This window comes from Vombatus ursinus, unplaced genomic scaffold (assembly GCF_900497805.2).
Source record: "Vombatus ursinus unplaced genomic scaffold, bare-nosed wombat genome assembly UNPS02014779.1, whole genome shotgun sequence".
NCBI lineage: Eukaryota > Metazoa > Chordata > Mammalia > Diprotodontia > Vombatidae > Vombatus > Vombatus ursinus.
The window spans coordinates 56528481-56548195 of NW_020954557.1; the positions used below are offsets into that span (position 1 = coordinate 56528481).

At 35.5% G+C, this 19715-nt stretch overlaps 1 protein-coding gene across 1 annotated transcript in view; it reads left to right on the forward strand.

The window, feature by feature from the left end:
- The window catches only part of DPP4 (dipeptidyl peptidase 4), a 107584-nt gene that overhangs the window by 68158 nt on the left and 19711 nt on the right, over window positions 1-19715 (forward strand). The window contains exons 13-22 of the mRNA XM_027865989.1: window positions 1038-1145; window positions 1397-1464; window positions 2204-2257; window positions 2871-2992; window positions 5809-5856; window positions 6112-6210; window positions 10055-10124; window positions 15760-15954; window positions 18583-18641; window positions 19647-19703. Of these exons, the coding sequence (XP_027721790.1) occupies window positions 1038-1145; window positions 1397-1464; window positions 2204-2257; window positions 2871-2992; window positions 5809-5856; window positions 6112-6210; window positions 10055-10124; window positions 15760-15954; window positions 18583-18641; window positions 19647-19703 (880 nt within the window). The remainder of the gene's footprint in view (window positions 1-1037; window positions 1146-1396; window positions 1465-2203; window positions 2258-2870; window positions 2993-5808; window positions 5857-6111; window positions 6211-10054; window positions 10125-15759; window positions 15955-18582; window positions 18642-19646; window positions 19704-19715) is intronic.

Sequence of the window (19715 nt, forward strand, 5' to 3'; positions counted from 1 at the left end):
CAGGTCTAGAGAGGGGAATGTGTTTCAGAGTTCCATAATGAGAACACCGAGTGTACTGCACATTCCAGCTTGCTCCAGAAATGAATTCACTTTGAATCATTCAATAGAAGAGGAAAGCATTTTTCTTCTTTCCCTCAAATCAGGAGGAATTGCAAGATGAAACATCAAAGATGAAATAAATCATCAATTTAAAAAGTGGGTCATCTTCTACCTGCTGTCAAATGCTTCATGGAAATCAAAGTCTTAAAGATGACATTTTCTTTCCTAGCTTGATGGGAGGCCTGCTTCAATTTAATTAATGTGCTATTCTACTTCCCAGTTTTTGTTGTAGGAATATGGGAATTTTCCTTCTATAGAACTGTGATTTCTATTATTAAATATAGTTAGAAAACGAAAAGACCTTAACGTGAAAATGGCAGACGTAAGAATGTATATACTTTAAAATTTCGAATTTGCAATGCACAGCACCCTATGCCTCACTGTATCTGATCCAAAGCAAGATCGAAGAATTCACATTTTGCTTTTTCATTAAGAAAACAGTGCTTAGAATGATAGGAAAACTGTCCGCTCAGTCTCCTCTCTCACTTTTCGTTCTGCCAGAAGGCTCAAACACCAAACATCACCAACCTGAAGATTCTACCTTCTTTAATTAAAAGTTTTAAATAGGCAGGAGTGTTTTAGCTGCATTTGTAAGACACACAGTTCTGACAATAGGGCAGTGCTTATTGAAAATGATAAAAGAGTGTTTTGTCTCCTTCAGGTCAGCAGTAATAGAATTAGCCTTGTGAAAGGAAAATAGGTCTCTCAATTTTCCTTTGGCATCTATGTGAGTACCATTTATTAATAAACATTGTAGTATTTACTAAACAGGTACTGGGGTGGACTTAGAATCAAAGGGTCATAGTTTTTTAGCTCAAAAGGACCTCTTATATCACCTAATTCGGTCTGGTTATTTTCCAGCCAAAGAAACTGAGATTAAGTGACTAGCCCAAGGCTCTATTATTATTTAACCTTTTCTCTTAAATTTCTTTTTTTAGTTTAGACCTTCAGAGCCTTACTTTACATCAGATGGTGATAACTTCTACAAGATTATCAGCAATAAGGATGGCTATAAACACATTTGCCATTTTAATGTTAACACAAAAGTGAGTATTCTTTACTAACGTTTCTGACTTGCAGTTTCTCGGGGCCAAAATAAGATCTTAGGCAAAAAGGAAACTGATGGTTGCATGATCATATGATCAATTTGACAAATGCATACAAACAAGACAGATATGTTTTTCTTCAAAGGAGGGACATAGGATATAGTTACTTGAATTGTCCATGTAATTGATTCAGTATTCAACTTTAATTAGTATACACCCTCTAATTAGTGGCTTTTTAAACCCCTCTTCAGGAAGAAACATTTATTACTGAAGGACAATGGGAAGTAATTCAGATAGGAGCTCTCACCAATGAATATCTGTAAGTATTCTATTAATAATTTATATATAGAACTTATTGGCATAATAATAGTGGTTAAGGATGTAATAGAGTAGAAAGAGTTGCATTAGCAGTCTAGGACTTGGGTTCAGATCCTCCTTCTGTCATTTACCCTCTCTGTGACAGTGGACAATCTCAGTTTCTTTATGTGGGATCAAAGCTTTAGAGACTGGAGGAGCCTAGAAGACAATCAAATCCAATTTTCTCATTTAACAAATGAGGAGTCTGAAGTATAGAGAAGTAAATAATACCTCTTTCCCAGGTAGGCAGTAGCTGAGGAAGGATTTCAGTTCAGAAGGGTACCAGGTCTAGTGCTCTCTCTACTGCACTACCTAGCTGCCTGACAACTGTTGAGCTCAATGGCCAATAAGAAACCTTTCAACTCTAAACCTGTGATGGTAATATAGTTTTTGTGTAGAAGTAGGCAGAATCTTCCTACCAATAAGTGGTAGCCCATTTGGAATGTGTTCAGTACTTTTTTCTTTTAACATATGGTAGCCTGATTTTCATGTGTTTAGAAGACTTGATATTATGCCACTATGCAATTCCTCCTCTTGCCTCTTGCCTATTCTATTCTACTGTTGCTGTACCTTTAGCTGAATGTAGTAGCATAGGGAACAGGATATTTTGTCATTGAATGTTTGGAAAAGCCACTTGGTGTGTCCATTTCTGCCTACCATACATTGAATCATTTGAACAACAGTAACCATTTTATTTTCAGATACTACATCAGTAACGAAAACAAGGGAATGCCAGGAGGAAGAAATCTTTATAGGTGAGAAGAGTTCCATCAAGTTTTTTCACTGGAGTATTTTTGCTTTTTTAATTTTTTTTTTGTTTCTTCTTCTTCAACTTGGTATTTACTACATTGTAGCTGTGTCCATTGATATGACACTCTTCCTTTATTGAGCACTTTAAAAAATGTTGGCATTTTTGTTTATTTATGCATCATTGTCACTTCCTAATAACTGAATTCTCTCTCTCCTTCCCCCACCAAGCCTCCCTTGAAATAAAGAAGTACAGTTAAGAGAACACACTGACATATTGACAATGTCTGATGACATCATTGTTCCATTTCTCACATGTATAATCTATCATCTCTTTACTTAGAGGAGGGAAATATGTTTCAGTGTATTATATACTCTTCACATTCATATGTACAAGGCATCATATACCAGGATTGGGTCATTTAAAAAAATATAATTTGGTATATTTCCACAAAACAGGTTTAGGGATTTGGGATTTTAAAAGTTTGTTTTCAGAAAATAGTTGAATGTGACTGACTTACTTCAGGACACTGATAACTTCTAACTGGAAAGCGAGCTCCTTTAGTTCTCTCTGATTATTCATTAATCCAAGCATTAACGATTCACTATTTACTTTTCCAGAATTAATCTTGATTCATCTAAACAAGTGACATGCATTACCTGTGAATTTAATCCAGAAAGGTGTCAGTATTTTTCAGTATCCTTTAGCCATAAAGCAAATTATTATCAACTAAGATGTTCAGGTGAGTTTGAACTGAATTTGATCATGTAATCCAGTGTTTACTTTGCAGCAGGGCAATCTGAGATGCCTCCTTTCACTTAATTAATAACTGAGTCAAATTAATAGATTGTAGTGGAATTTATTGTCGGAAAGCTTGAATTAAAATCTCAGTTGTGCTACTTGCCAAGTTTGTGACCTTGGACAAGCATCCCCTCTCTAGGTCTTAGTTTCCTGGTCTATAGAATGAGAAAGGAAAGACTAGAGGTTTTTTTTTTAAAGTTCTATTAACTCTAATTCCTAAGATTTAAAAACACTTGTTCACATACCATTATGTATTTACAGGCAAGGATCATGTCTGCCTTCTCGATTTAATTTTGTTTTTCTTTTGGTACGAGTGTATTTTGTTTGTGTATTATATAGTATATTATATAGTTTGAAAGCTCTTTATTTGTAAGGTTCAAATCTAATTAATTTCAATGAGTAGTATCCTACAATGGTTCCTAGATGGGTACTTAAGAAATATTTTTTGATGATGGTGCTAATGGTCTACTCACCATCCACCACCCTTATTCACCTTCATGGAAAATAATTGTTCATACAACTATAATGTTGGACATTAGTGCTATTGAAATTCTCTTTGGGAAGTTAGAGTCTCCCTTGACGCTATTAACCCTGAGCATGTGGATACTATAAACAGGGAAAGTGCTGCTGTGGAGCTCATCTGTGTTTGGTTTGGATTTAGTTATTCTTTTGAGAAAACTAACCAGCTTCATATAAAATTCATGTTCCTTAAAGGAATAAAGATTCTGCATCATTTGCAAACAGAAATTTTGTTGCTACCTTGGTAAATGAAATAAGTACTTTTAAAAAAGACTGCACATTTCTTATACGGTGATTTATACAATCATAGAAGCAATCTTATGCAGTTACAGAAACAATTATGATCTCTTATACAATCATTTTTCTTCTTCTTAACACCATAATAAAAAAAAATAAAAACCCCAAGGGGTCACCAAATAAAGATCTCCAAACTAATCACTTTTTTCATTGTTTTGAAAGGTGATAATTCTTACCAATTTGTTAAATAATAGTAAGTGATTTAAAAATCAGATAAACAGTAGCTGAAGCAATCAGTGTGCTCAAGAGGATGTAGCTGCCAAAGTAGAATTAAGATTGGCTATTTTTCAAGCTCTCTATTTCCTTAGTTTAGAGTAAAAATTAAAAGTTATAAAGCACCCATATATTTCCACATAAGCTACACCATCTCCCACAACCCCTTTTTCTCTTTCTGTCTTTCGTTCTATCTCTGTCTGTCTCTTTATGTTGTGTGTGGTGGTGTTTATGGAGTGCTTTCTATGTATTAGGCACTGTGCCAGATGCTGGCGATATAAATCCAATGGAATAAATAAAATGGAATAGTCTCTGACTTTAAGGAGCTTAGTTTTGTTCAGCAGGGACATACATGCATATATACATATAAATACGTGAATAGCTGTGTGACCCTGGGCAGATCACTTAACCTATATTTGCCTCAATTTCCTGATCTGTAAAATGGGGGCAATAATAGCACCTACCTCCCAGGGTTGTTGTAAGGATCAAATGACATAATATTGGTAAAGCCCTCAGCACAATGCCTACCTAGCACATAGTAGACACTATGTCAGTGTTAGCTATCATCATCATCATTATTATAAACGAAACAAAATATATGTGTAAATACATAAAAGAACATATGTGTGTATGTGTATTTGCATGAAAGTGTGCAGCCTCAGAATCAGGAAGAGCTGGGTTCAGATTCTGTCTCTGACATACGTACTGCCTGGGGGATCCTGGACACGCCATTTAGGCTTTCAGTACCTGGACAGTAACTCTTCAGTTCTCTAAGACTATAAGTTACAGAGAATGGGCCTGTCTACCTCAGGATAGGAAGTTTCCTCATTGGGTGTTCTGTACACCAGTGAAGTCCTGGGTCTGGTTCAGCTATATCTGCCTATGTAGTTTTGTTTGTCTCTCTGTCATTTATCTAGTGTATATCTAGTGTTTGTAAGGGCATAGTGGATGGGGCACTGGGCTTGGAAACAAGAAGACCTGGGTTCATATCTTGCTTCGTGCACTTATTAGCTGTGTAGCATTGGGCAAATCATTTAACAGTCTCTCTGGTCCTCAGTTTCCTCATTTGTAAAACAAGAGAGTTGCACTCAATAGTCTTTAAGGAACTTCCAGGTCTAAATCTGTGATCCTATAGCTCTCTGTCTTTTTCTTTGAATGAAATGTTCACAGGTTTTGTTTTTTTTTTAATACTATGAGGAAATAATTTTTAAGAAATCACTACCAGAGGTTCATCAACACCAACTGTCCTATAAATGTATAGCATTGGTCTTTAGGGGAATTAGGAAAAATGGTGAGGCTGGCTAAATGAAAATTCATCACCACTGTTACTGAAACAGGGCGGAGCACAAATCCTCCAGCTGGTGGGTACTCTAAAATGGATAACAAAGAATGTTGGTTCCCTAGGGAATGTCAGAGCTGGAGAGGCCTTTAGACTACATCTTGTCTACCCTCATTTTAATAAGAAAATCACTATCCAAATGACTGAAGTGACTTGTCTACTATGCTATGTTATTGTCCCTCCTCATTATTAGAATAGGTTTTATGAAAAAGAAAAGAAAATGTAAATTACAAAACATTCTGGGAAAGTTGAAGGCATTTGATAGCATCTTTGAAAAGCAGCAAATGCAATCTTCCCTTCCTCTCCCATCCACCCAATGCTCCGCCCTCCCTCCAAAAAAAAAAAAAATCATTCACCTAAACTTGTCTTGTCTTTTGCTATATCAACAGGCCCTGGCATTCCCATTTATGTTCTGTACAGCAGCCACAATTCTACAGGTATCTTGTAAGCTCTCACCCTTCCCTGTTGGCTATGTTTGTGTGTATGTGTATTAATGGTGAATATAATTATAATCTCTAACAGCATTATTTTCTTTAGTTTTAAGGCCCTAAACAATGAACCCTAGAAAATGCTTAGAATCTGATATATATGGATTATGTATCAATGAGTCACATTTTTCTATTTGAATATATTGCATAATAAAAATGACTCAGACTGAAATGAATTACTATTTTTTTTATTCTCTTGCTTAGTACTTAAAGTGCAGGAAAACAACACAGAACTGGAAAATATGCTGAAGGAAGTCCAGATGCCCACAAAAGAAATTGACTTCCTTATATTGAATAAAACAAGTAAGTTAACTAAGACCTATATGTATATATTATTCTGGATAGCATTTTTCATATGTATCTATAGTTACTATTTTTTTAACACATATATTTTATTTTCTTCCAATTACATGTTAAAACAATTTTTTAACATTTAAAAAAAAAGTTTTGAATTCCAAATTCAGCCTTTCTCCGGCACAGCAAGCAATCAAATATAGGCTATACATGTACATTCATGTAAAATATTTCCGTATTAGTCATACAATGTTATTTTTAATGAGAAACTGAACTTAAAAAAAAAGCATTGCCTTATAGTATATACTGCATGTATATTGAAATTTTGTTTTTCACATTTTCAAAAACTATTGTTTCCTGCCATATCTTTGATCAGGACTTCTTAAACATTTGGTTTATAACATAACATTCTTATAATGAATTAGTGAATGAAAAAACACGAAGTGCCTTCTGGGTTGCCAGGCATTGTGTTAACTGTTGGGGATACAAATACAAAAGTGGAATTGTTCCAGCCCTCAAGGGACATACATTTTAGTGTAAAGAGAGTAGTGGCCTAGAAAGTGTTTTGGTCTGGGGCATCCAGGAGATAGTGAATGGAGTCAGGTTGTGGTCAATTGTCATTCCCTTTGAGAATTCAGTTCAATTTAGTAAACATTTATTAAGCTCTTACCAAGTGCCAGGTGCTGTGGTAAGCTCTGGGGGTACAAATAAGAAAAAGAAGGTAATCCTTGCCCTCCGGGAACTTACAATGTAATGGGGGAAGACATTGGCACAAAAGGGAGTTGGAAAGGAGGTGGGGGACAAGACACCAGGAGGTCACAGTATGAGGCATCGTGTTCCTTGGAGTTGAAACTAAGCAGAGCTGCAGATGGAAAATGGAGTGAGCTGGAAGTCCAATTCCAATTTCCTTTATAAAGGAAAGCTTTATTTAGGAAGAGTTTAGTAATGCAGTAGAAGCAAAAGTAGAGTTGACTTGATTATCATTCTCTGAGCAAGAGATTGAAAATGGAGGTGGAGGTGGATAGAGCAGAGAGTGCAGTGCAGATAACAGAATGGCTAGGGTGGACGGCTGCATGGGATTTGGGGAGGGACAGGTTAAATATAGTGGTTTAGGGGAGTTTGCATTCAACCAGTCAGAATTATTTGACCCCAGGGCAGGAGTTCTAAAAAACAGTGGATTAACAGAGAAGGTGCTGCTACATTTTAGGTACAACAAACTGTTAACTCCTCATTCTGCCTCCGTGAAATAAACAGTCCAGGTTACAGCAATACACTGTGTAATTGGGTACTGGTATCTTCTACCTAAGGGCAGTTAGGTGGTACAATTGATAGAGTGCCAGGCCTGGAGTCAGGAAGACTCGTCTTCCTGATTTCAAATCTAGCCTGAGATACTTACTAGCTGTGTGACCCTGGGCAAGTCACTTAACCCTGTTTGCCTCAGTTTCCTTATCTGTAAAATGAGCTAGAGAAAGAAATGGCAAACCAATCCAGTATCTTTGCCAAGAAAACACCAAATGAGGTCACGAAGAGTCAAAACATGACTGAACAACAACCATCGTCTATCATTATTCATTGGGAAACTTCAGTCTTAGACCTCAGCCTTTGCATTATGCCTAGAAGATATGAAGTGCATAATAAATGCTTTCTCATTCCTTTGAAGAGGCAGAGTGAATTTCTGAATCTTTTTCTAAAACTCATTTTGTGTATTGAACATAAAAGACTGGTCTGAGCCCTGTTGCATCAGTACCTTGGCCATCCACAGGCTATATGCAGAGATTTCCAATATCTTAGGACTCTTTAAGAAGATGTGCTGTTTACTTGAGTTGTGAACTTCAAAGTATCATCACCTATTATATCCTGTTCTTTTAAATATTGGTTAGCTGATTTACAGTTGTACTTAAACTGGTTTCATCTTGAACACTTTAAAAGCCCAATTTTAAATGCAGCCATCCTGGTGGAAATTTTTCTTTGGGCTCTAACAGCATTAACCAGTATAATCTCAGATAAGATCAAGTTCTCTTCTTTGATGGAGGTCCTTATGGTCTCTAGGGTCCACAATAATCAACCATTTTCTCCCCAACTATGTCATGAAACAATTGGATCATATTAAAGAAACATGTATTTTCATGGCATATAGTCCCACTTCATTCATAGCTCTCTAGGCTGTGATCTTAGCATCCATTCAGATTCTCATGTCAGTGGCCTTAGCCATCAGTAAATCTTTGGTGGTCTTCATTCCTTATTCCCAAACAAAAAAAGAATGGTAAAAAAATCCCCAGCAACTTATGACTAACTAACGACACCATCCTTCTAAGCTATTAATGACTACAGTAATTAGTTCATCTCAGATGTCCAGTAACATCAGTTTCTCTTTTTGAATGATTTTGTTCTGTTTTTATTTTTAATTGCTCCATTTCATATATTTAATTTTATATGCCACCTCTAATACAGTTTTTGGAAGTAAGCAAGGTATCAAAATCCTAATAAATAGAAGATATGTTAAGGTTTTCCTTTTCAGCTGCCTGATTTTTTTTTTCCCTTTTTGGTGGATTCATTTTAAAGTATCCTGGGAAGTTAGTATTACAGTTTCAATAAAGGCCTTTCAAGAAACTTATTCTCAAAACAAGCTGAGGTACAGGAAGAGATGTTAGAAAATCTCTATATTAAAAATCTACTCATGGAATAATTGACACTCCCCACCCCCCTTTCCTCTCCCACCTCAGATGAGGTGGGAAACTAGGAAGGATGACATGCTTTCAAAACTGAAGTGTTTCAGTTTAGTCACCTGGCATCAATTGGAGAAGATCAAAGGGCAAATGGTATGAATCACTAACAAACCTCCATAATCAGCCATTTTAATTGAATGGTTCTCCATATGATGGTCCAGTGGTAAATATACATGATGGAAATTTGAATTTTTGGTATTCGCTTCAGCATCACATTTAGTTCAGACACAAAAAATAGAATTTAGCTTTTTGTGCCAGCACACTGTAAGGTATAAAGCAGAGAAAGTCTATCTTCGTACATAAAGAAACCAGTCCTTCCTCTTTCATACTGAAATAACTACCAGAAAAGTAAAACAAGAAGTAGAAGAGATAAAGAAAATGAGTTAAAAACTATTTTAGTTAGAAATTCTTGTACCTCACCAGATCCATTTTATCTTTTCCGTACGTACTTTAAAAACACCCCAGTCTAAATTTCCATTTTGAATTTCAGAGCAAAGGAAATTAATTTATTTAGGGGCAAGTGTTACTAAAAATGTGTCTATAAATAAATTAAGAGTTCAAAGCCAAGATGATACAGCGAGTAAATAATAGATTACTCTTTCTCTAGGTCTCTGCTCTTCACTTAGTTCTATAATTCTAGGATGACAACATGATTACAAAAATGTTATCAAATCAGAATTTTAAAATCAAGTTGTGGCCAACTGAATATCTGAAATAGCTTCAGGAAATTTCAAGGGAAAAGAAAACATTTTGGAGGAAAAATTCAGAACATAAGTCATAAACAAAATAGATAGCTTGGATACCAGTGAATGAAGTAATATATATGCCTTAGAAGTTCTGACAGACACTTTAATGTTGTCAGGCACTATATGTTCTATTGATACAATTAAAACAACTTTATTAGTTAAATATTTTCAAACTGATTTTACAGAGTATTTTAGATCTTTTTGAAAAATACTAGAACCAAACCCAATTGGTTTCTGGCTCTATTCTCTTGTAGCTTGTCTTCTTTCAGGCCTTGGTTGTGGCTTATGATATGCATGCATATATACTTGTATATAAAGATATCATATACTGGTGTTTTTTGATAGCCTTTCATAACTCATTCACTTTCTTTTTTCATTTAGAATTTTGGTACCAGATGATTTTGCCTCCTCATTTTGATAAATCCAAGAAATACCCTCTTCTAATAGAGGTGTAAGTATGAATCAAAAGGATTAAAATATACTTGGGTGTTAATAGCCATGCATTACTTAAATGATTTTTTCCTGGAATAGTCTTCTGATGGATCCAATAACATTTTCTCCTGTGTTTTCAGAAGCATTTGGTAGCAATTTCATGATTTTTCTCCATCTATTTTGGAATCACAGTGGGAAGACTTTCCTGCTATCCATAGTATCATTCTTTAGAAGCACTAATCTAGGCCTCTTCTCTTATACACCTTCCCTTAAGGAATCTGACTTTGTATCTTCATCAGAGAGGAAGCAGACATGTTCTGCATCTGTACCACTACCATTCTTTACCTCATTCTGAGGGTGCTAGCAATGTAATCTTCAGTTTTCCTGTACTTCTAATTTTAAAAGAGAATTTTAAGGAACAATAGCTATGGTTTAGGACTGACATTCTTCACCATCCCTTTCTTCTGTCTCACTGGAACATCTCTTAGTGATTACCTTTGGATTCTTCTTTCCCTCGAAGTTCTGCTCTCTTAATTTATGAAGAAGTTTATGATTTATTTTTCCCCTTTTTTAATGAAGGAGATAAGATGAGGTATGAAAATACTATGTATAATTTAGAGAAATCATAAAGCGTTTGCCTAAGAAATATGAATATTGAGATAGGTCACAGTATGGATAAATCAGCAGCATAATCTTTTCTAAATAATTCAGCTTTATAAGTACTTTTTTAAAACCATAGTGATAATTATATGCAATTATTATTTTAATATTTAGGTTACTCCTATCCATATTTATTCTTTCTACTCCTTCCCCATGCTAAATTCTTATTACTGTTAATATTTTTCTCATAAATTTAAAGGTAGAAGAAGTGGTGTGCTGGCAAATGTTTAATAACCAGCTCTCTAGAAAAAAAAAACAACTATACACACGACACACTTTTAAGTTTAATCTTAATTATTAACATTTTCTCCATCATTTTATTAAGTCTAGACAGTGAACAAAACAGTATGTCAAACTCTGATTTGTAACATTTGCAAATGTTCACATTGAAAATTTGCTATTTAGCTCACAGGATGGTCTGAACTGGCCCAAGCACATCTCTGGTTGGAAGAGAACTTAAAGTTCATCAGTTCAAAATAAGGAAATCTAAGGTCATAGAGCTAGTTACGCTAGTAGTTAACAGGGGCCAGGATAGAAACCCAGATCTTCAGAATATAGTTACAGTGCCCTTCCTTGTAAATGAACATCAGAATTGCCCACAAAAACCGTGATTGCTTTTCACATTTGTGTTCCAATAGAGCATGTGAATCATGGGTGCCGAATATATACTAATATATGCTAATTTTATATATATATATACACACACACACACACACACACACGTACACTAATAATATATACTAATTATAAATAACTATATATACCGATATGTTATAATAACAATATTTATACTATATAATAACTATATATACTAATTATAAAAACACATAGATAAGTGATTAATTAAGAATGAAATTAGTGTCGTAACTCTAGAGCTAGAAGGAATCTTAAGGATCATCTAATCTAAATACCTCATTTTATAAGTGAGGAAACTGAGGCCCAGGGAGATTAAGTGACATATCCCCTCAAACCACCTATCAAGTCACCAACTTTTGCTGTTTTGCAATATTTCTCCAGTCTCCACTCTCACAGCTATCACCCTCAACACCTTTCAATAAGTTACTGCAACACTCTCCTAACTGGTCTCTCTGCTCCAGGTCTCTCACCACTCTTGTGTGGCCTACACACTGTTGCTAAGTAATTTTCCTTAAGTGGAGATATGACCTTGTGACTCCCCTAAATCAGTCAACTGTAGTTGCTTCCCATTGCCTCTAGAATAAAGTACAAATGCCACTGTTTATTTTTTAAAACACTATATACAACCTGGTCCTAACTTACCTTTGTGGTGATTGAATATTACTCCCCCTTTTGCACTCTGTGATTCAAATTAATCCTTTCTCTTTATCTCACATATGGCAGATCCATCTCCATATCTTTGCGTAGGTCATCTTCCATCCTTGGAACATACACCTTCTTTTCCTCTGCCTCAAGGGTCACTCTCTTTAAGATGTAATAAAAGCACCATTTTAAAAAAATTAAATATTTTTTCGGTTATCAAGCATTTATTTTTTCTCTCTCCCACCATCCTCCCCCCCCGGGGAAAAAAAAAGGCAAAAACAAGACCCTTTTAATAATTAAGCATAATCAAATGAAATAAATTCCTGTATTAGTCATGTCTTGTCTAAAAATCGTCTGTTTTCTTTTACACATAGTTCATCACTTTCTGCTCACTTCAGTCTGTATTGTTTCATACAAGTCTTCCCAGCTTTCTCTCAGACTACCCCCTTTATCCTTTATTATAGTGCAGTAATAGTCTGTATATTCATAGACTAATTTGTTCTACTATCCTCCATGTTGGGCTTAGTTTTTAGTTCTTTGCCACTACAAAAAAAAAATGCTGCTATAAATATTTACATACCTATAGGAACTTCTTTCTTTGATTTCTTTGGAGGGTAGGCCTAGTGATGGTATCTGTGGATCACTGGATCAAAGGGCATGCATAGCTAGTAACTTTGGGGGCATATTTCCCAATTGCTTTCCAGAGTGACTAGACCAATTAATAACTGCCACAACCATGCATTAGTATGCCTGTTTTCTTCAACCTCTTCAACATTTATAATTTTCCTTTATTGTCCACTTTGCCAGTCTGCCAATGGTTATGAAGTAGAACCTCAGAATTGCTTTAGTTTGCATTTAAGTGCTAGTGTTTGGAATCATAGGTAGCTTTAATTTCTTCCTTTGAGAATTCCCTGTTCATATCATTTGACCATTTATTAGCTGGTTAATGGTCCTCCTCATATATAACTTTGAATTAGTTCTTTAGGTATCTTAGAAATGAAACTTTTATCAGAAAAACTTGCTCCAAAAACTTCCCCTCAGATAAGCTTCCTTTTTTGCAGTGTTGGATTTGTTTGTGTAAAAATAAGGCACTGTATTCTGCATGTAGGTTTTTCTGAACCCCCAAGTGTTAGTGTCCTCCTCTCAAATGTTAGCGTCCTCCTCCCAAACTACCTTGTATTTAACTACTTCATGTACATTTTTTATTTGCTTTATATCTGTGCTGCATATATTTATATAGGTACCTGTTGACTTTCACAATAGATTTTAAGCACCTTGTACATAGAGATTGTTTCATTCTCATTACTTGAATCCTGAGCATCCAGCACAGTGCCTGATGCACAGTAGTTTAATTAATACTTGTTGATTGATTGATTGTCCCCCAGACAGAAAATGAAAGAATGGAGATTTTTAATTCAGGTCCCGTATTTGAAAGTTCATCAGTCTTCACTGCACTCCACCCATCTTCCAAATGATACTCAGAAAATCTAAAGCTGATTTTTCACCACAACTATTATGTTTCTTTTAGAACTTAAGACAAGTAGGCCAATTCTGACTCTTACAGTTGCACTGGTGGTAAGCTCTCATAGTGAGCTCTGAGGCCTGAAGAATGGCGATTTTTTCGCTCAAGTTACTGAGTCTCAGAAATGAATTGGTCAGCATCTTTTCATCAGTATTTTAAGGATCATGTGTTTGGTACGGGCACTCCATCTGTCAACTTAGCTTATAGCACTTTGTCCCTTATCCGGAGCTTAGTATAATGCCTGGCACGTAGTAGTGCTTAATAAATATTTATTTGTTGATTCACTATCAAATTGTCTTCCCAGTTCCCGTGGCCAAAAATGTTATTACCTGGAAGATGTCCGTCTGCTATGAACCTAATCTGAATTTAGCTGGGCTAGTTTCTGAATGATAGATGGCCGTCTTCAGGCTCATACTTCAAAACTTGTGTGCTGGTAGACACGATGGTCGTTTCGAAACCAGCTAGTACATGCCACTGTTAGGCATTAGGATAAAACGTTGTTGTTGTTTAGTCATTCAGTGTGTCCGACTCTTCATGAGCCCATTTGGGGTTTTCTTGGCAAAATACTGAAGTGATTTGCCGTCTTCTCCAGCTCATTTTACAGATGAGGAAACTGATGCAAAGAGGGTTAAATGACTTGCCCAGGGTCACACAGCTAGAAAGTATCTGAGGTCACTTTTGAACTTGGGTCTTCCTGATTTCAGGGCCTGCATTCCAACCATTGTGCCACCTAGCTATCAGAATGAGAGTTTAGCAAAGGATATTTACAAATAATCCCAGAAAAAACCTTCAGTTTCTAGTACATGATAAGCTCTATCTATCATTCATACTCTCTCTTAACACAAAAATGACAGTTGTAGGGGGGAAAAATCTGTTATTGACTGATTCTGAAAAATGATATCAATCAAGTCACAGAAAAGGAGTTGTCTAATATTTAGGGCAAGCTATTTAAAATTTCTTTTTACTTTATTAGTGGTTTTCTTTTTGTTTTCCAGAAGTTGTGTATTCCAAGTAAAGAGTTGTCTTATTCTCTCTTTCATATTTTTGTTTCAAGTATGAAAGAGGGACTAAGACAAAGTCATGGGTGACAGCATGGCATGGCAGTGGGCACTAGATTGCTGGCCTTGGAGCTGGGAAGATGTGACTGTAGGCAAGTCACTTAATCTCTCAGAGTTTCAGTTTCCTCCTTGAAAGATTTGGATAACAATATCTGTAATACCTATCTCACTTATCTCATCTTGAGATCTTTAACCTGCTGTCCAGATGTCAGCTCTTCTTATTAAGGAAAAGGTGGGGACAGTGCTGAAGGAGGTAGAATGGAGATAGACTGGAAGCCGGGTTCAAGCAGAGGGGCACTGCTAAGGAATATGTGGACTGGCTGTTTAAGCAGCAAGATCCATCCTATGTTAATGAACAGGAAGGATTATTAAAGACACATTACTTGGGGAAGAGAATTCTAACAGTTTATGTGTAGGCTAGATGGAAATAGGAAAGGATGAGATACAGGAGAATTTAGGGGTGTTAAATAAACTCAATTCCAACATCTCAATTTTTCCAACCAACTTTATCACTGTATTCTGCTGATTTTCTAAAGAGTCTCATTATTCTTCAACATTCCTATTGAACGTAACTCTCCACTCATATGCAGAGGTAGGGTTGCATAGTGGAGAGAATGCTGGGTTTGGAGACAGGAAAACCTAGGTTCAAGCCTCGTCTCTGACACATTCTGGCTGTGTGACCTTGGGCAAATCAGTCACTTAACCCCTTGGTGCTCAATGGAACTCTTAATTTAAGACTAAAAACTGCCTAGAAAATGCTGAACTACATTGGTGGAGGGAATATCTTTATCTAAGATATCCTTGTTATCATTGAAATGTTAGGTCCATTCCCTCTCCCTCCTTTTGTAGCCTTTGGTTAAATCTTTTTAATGTAAAATGTTGGCTTATGGAATTTGTGTTTGCCAGCACTGGAATCTTTCAGAAGTAAAACTGATAAACATCTTTGTGGTAAAGATGCAACCATTATGGTCAGTTTGCCAAGATACCTTGGGTCCAACCTGGACTTATTAGTGATATATAGGAATTCAGTTACATGGTCAAAAAAGCCCACATTTCTTTTCCATAGGGAAGATAATGTCAAGAATACCTTATTAGATGCACAATTGCAGAGGCTAATATTTTGGAATCTTCCACAGATACGCAGGACCCTGTAGTCAAAAAGTTGACACTGCCTTCAGACTTAGCTGGTCTACTTACCTGGCCAGCACAGAGAAGATTATAGTGGCCAGCTTTGATGGCAGAGGAAGTGGCTATCAAGGTGATAATATCATGCATGCAATTAATCGAAGATTAGGAACATTGGAAGTTGAAGATCAAATTGAGGCAGCCAGGTGAGTATCTGGAACATTTAAAAGGCCTTATTATTTTAGAAAATCCATACATGTATATATAAAGCATAAAGAATTTAAATATCCGTAGTATAAATATGTAATCATTGATCATTGACATGTCATTGCTGCAAATAGAATGTTTAAATGAACATAGTTTTAAAACTAACATATACCTATCACCTTCCAAAAGCATGTAAATTTCCTCTCTGTATATACTGTGTGAGCTTAGAATCCAAACAAGACAATACTGAGGGAATAATAATTCACTCAATTAGTTTATTTATCCCAGTAGCTGATAGTTTGTAACAATCCTGGGAGAAAGGCAGTAAAATTATTATTATCTCCATTTTATATATGGGGAAACTGAGGTTCGGAAGGACATATTATTTGGACAATATAACATGGCTAATAAGTGGCAAAGCCAGAAATTTAGCTTAGATATTTTGATTCCTAACCCAAGACTGTTCCCCTTATACATTTGGGATATTGGGATTAATAAGAAGGTAGATGTAGGAACTATAAATTAGTTAATCTATTTATTTTACTCAGTAGCGGTCAGCCATTACACTAGAATCGTAAGCATTTTCCTGGGGATAGATAATTGTTGGTTCTTTCCCTTCCCCACTCAGCTTCTCCTTAGGGGAAGGATCAGTGGTAATGGTTCCCCAGAGTGTGTGGGCCCGCTTCATACTTTGTGAATGCCTTTTAACTAGAAATAACTAAATCTTGGCTATACAATAAAGTTAGATGTTGCAAAAATGGCACCAGTTCCGAGAAGATGATTAAAGTGTTGGGAAACAATACCTAGAAGGAAAGGCAGGAGAAACTGGGAAGCTTAAGGAAAACAACTCAGAGCAGGATGTCTTCCCTTTGACCAGGAAATAGTCATGAGATAAGATCAAATGAGGGATGGCCAGTTGTTCTGTATGTTATGCAATTTCTTTACAGCATAATTATGTATCATTAACTGAAGTCAAAGGGGTTTTTATACAGTACACATAGAAAACAATTTAATAATGGCTTTGGAATTTTCCTTCAAGGCCTAGCTAAAATCCTACCTTGTATAGGAAGCCTTTCCCAATCCCACTTAATGCTAGTGCCTTCCCCTAGGTGATTATCTCTAATGCATTCAGTATACAGTTTGTTTATGCATAATGGTTTGTAGGTTGTCTTCCACATTAGACTGGGAGCTCCTTGAGGGCCTTTCTTTGCCTTTCTTTGTATCCCCAACATTTAGCACAGTGCCTGGTATGTAGTAAGCACTAAATAAATGTTTATTTATTGATTGAAAATATTAAGAAAATCTCATAAAAAAGATAGTAATGAGTTATTCTTACTATTCACTAAGAACTTACCCTGTATGTGGACAATATATTTAGATACTTAAATATCTATTATGTATTATACCATACAGAAAAAACATGAACAAAAAGTGAATGGTATAAAAACTACTGGTCTCTTAAACTTTGTCAAATTCCATTTACCCAAGCCTTAGAAATATATATTATAGAAGAAGGGAGAAATGCTTTGTGAAATATAAGTGGTATAAAAGCAAAAAATAACAGTAAGAATTTGTTTTTAAAATATCATCAGTTGAAAAAATAAAAACTCCAAAGTTGTCACCAGATTGCATCATTATTTTTTAAACTTTTATTTCAATTAATGCTTATTTATTTTCTCCCTGCCCCCTTCATGTCTTTCACATTAGAAAAAAAGAAAAGAAAAAGACAACCATAACAGTCAAAAGAAGCAAAACAAATTCTCACATTTCCAAAAATGTATGTCTTATTCTTTTGGAGTCATTCATTAGTTGTTGTTTTTTCTCCCCATAAGGCACAGATGTAATCAAGTGATCTTTTTTAAAGTAATAGAAATATTTTAAGATTTAAAGAGCAAAATAAAGTCAAAACCATCTCAAGAATCTCCCTTGGAAGAGCTCATCATTATAACGCTCAGATCCTAAGATCCTCTCACATTCTTGCCCAGATCCATTTTGTCAGGCAAAGAGATTTTGTAAAACATGATGTCCACAACTGCCTTTTTTTGGATGGTGCTGAGCTAATCAATACCCAGCACCTGGGAAAGCTATTTAAGTGAATGGTGTTTAGGTCTTAGGTAGGAAGCCCAATGATACATTTTTTTAAAGCTTTCCCACTGACTAGATCCCCAGATGTTCTCTCTGGCCCTTGGATTGCTGCATTGCAGGGGCAGCCATTCTTGAACTCACAAACATCTGGATAGATTTAAATTCAATTATGTAAAGAAAAGTGCATCTGGGCTGCAAATTTTTATATAAAGCTGTGAAAAAAACTGCCAGGATTTGTTTTCTGTGAATCATACACACACACACCCGCACACATACAAATTAAGCTAAGAACATTCCATGGAATCCAACAAAAGGTAAAACGTTTGATTTTGGCTTCTTAAAAAGTTAAAAAGAGGAAGTTAATCTCAGGTCATTATTTGATTCCCATGACTTTTTGGATAGACATTAGATTCTCATTTTCTTTCCACCCTCATTTAAAAAAAATCACAGGTAGATAAAGAAAAATAAAAGTGTTATTTAAAGTTGGGTTACATTTCTGGGCATGGTACTGAGCTCATTCCAATGAACTTTTCTTGTTTTAGACAATTTTCAAAAATGGGCTTTGTGGATGAAAAACGAATCGCAATTTGGGGCTGGGTGAGTAATTGTTTGGTGGATGAATCAATATTTGTGTCGTTTATTACATGTCACTCAGAACAGAAAGTCTTTCCTTTGATGAGCAAACAATCATGGAATAAAATCATGACAGGGATGGCTAGTTTTTCGTCTATATTATATAGTTTCTTTACAGGATAATTAAGTGTCATTTTAAACTTGGGTCCAGAATAAAAGAAATGTTGAACTGGAACTTCTATTTTACATTAGAATCTTAGTTAAAATAGCCAAGATGAGTTAACTTCTCTCTTCCTTTCTTTTTCATCAGTTTAGGGGGTTGAACTTAAATCTTTGAGATCCTAGCTTATATTCTATGGTTTAGGATAAAATATATTAATTTGTTTTCTGTTTACGAATGTACATGAACTCTTTTAGACCATTGGAATTCTATTTTGATCACTCTATTTGCATTACAATAAATGGTGCCTTTATTTGAGCAGCTAGGTAGTGCAGTGAAGAGAGTGTTGAACTTTAGGTCAAGAAGACCTGAGTTCAAAAGTTGCTTTAGATGCTTACTAGCTGGGTGATTTAACATGTCAGCTTCCGTTTCTTCATCTGTCAAATGAAGATAAGAATAGTGCCTACCTCATGGAGTTGCTGCGAGGATTAAATGAGATAATATATATGTAAAGTATTTTTAAACCTTAAAAAGTTCCATAAATACTAGCTATTATTATTACTATCTAAACTCATCCTAGAAAATTGTTAAGTTTAAAATATCTGTTACCTTATAGCATGTATATCCTATATTCTGAGGATAATAGTTCATCTCACCAGTGTAAGGAATATTGCAGATTAAATGTCCCTGAGCTCTGAATGTATGTTTTCTCAACTGAGTTGAATATAGTCGAGAGGGGAACAAGGAGGAGGAAAAAGAAAAGGAGAAAGACATTGAGAGAAAGGCAGAGACAGAAAGATACTGACAGGAAGAAAGAGCAATAGACTGAAAGAGAGGAGACAGAATATTCCTGTTTTAATGGGACATATTCAGTAAGCAATTATCCTGGATTTCTTTTGTGTATTGGCATTATGCTTTCTTCAGGGTCTGGTTAAGGGCTCA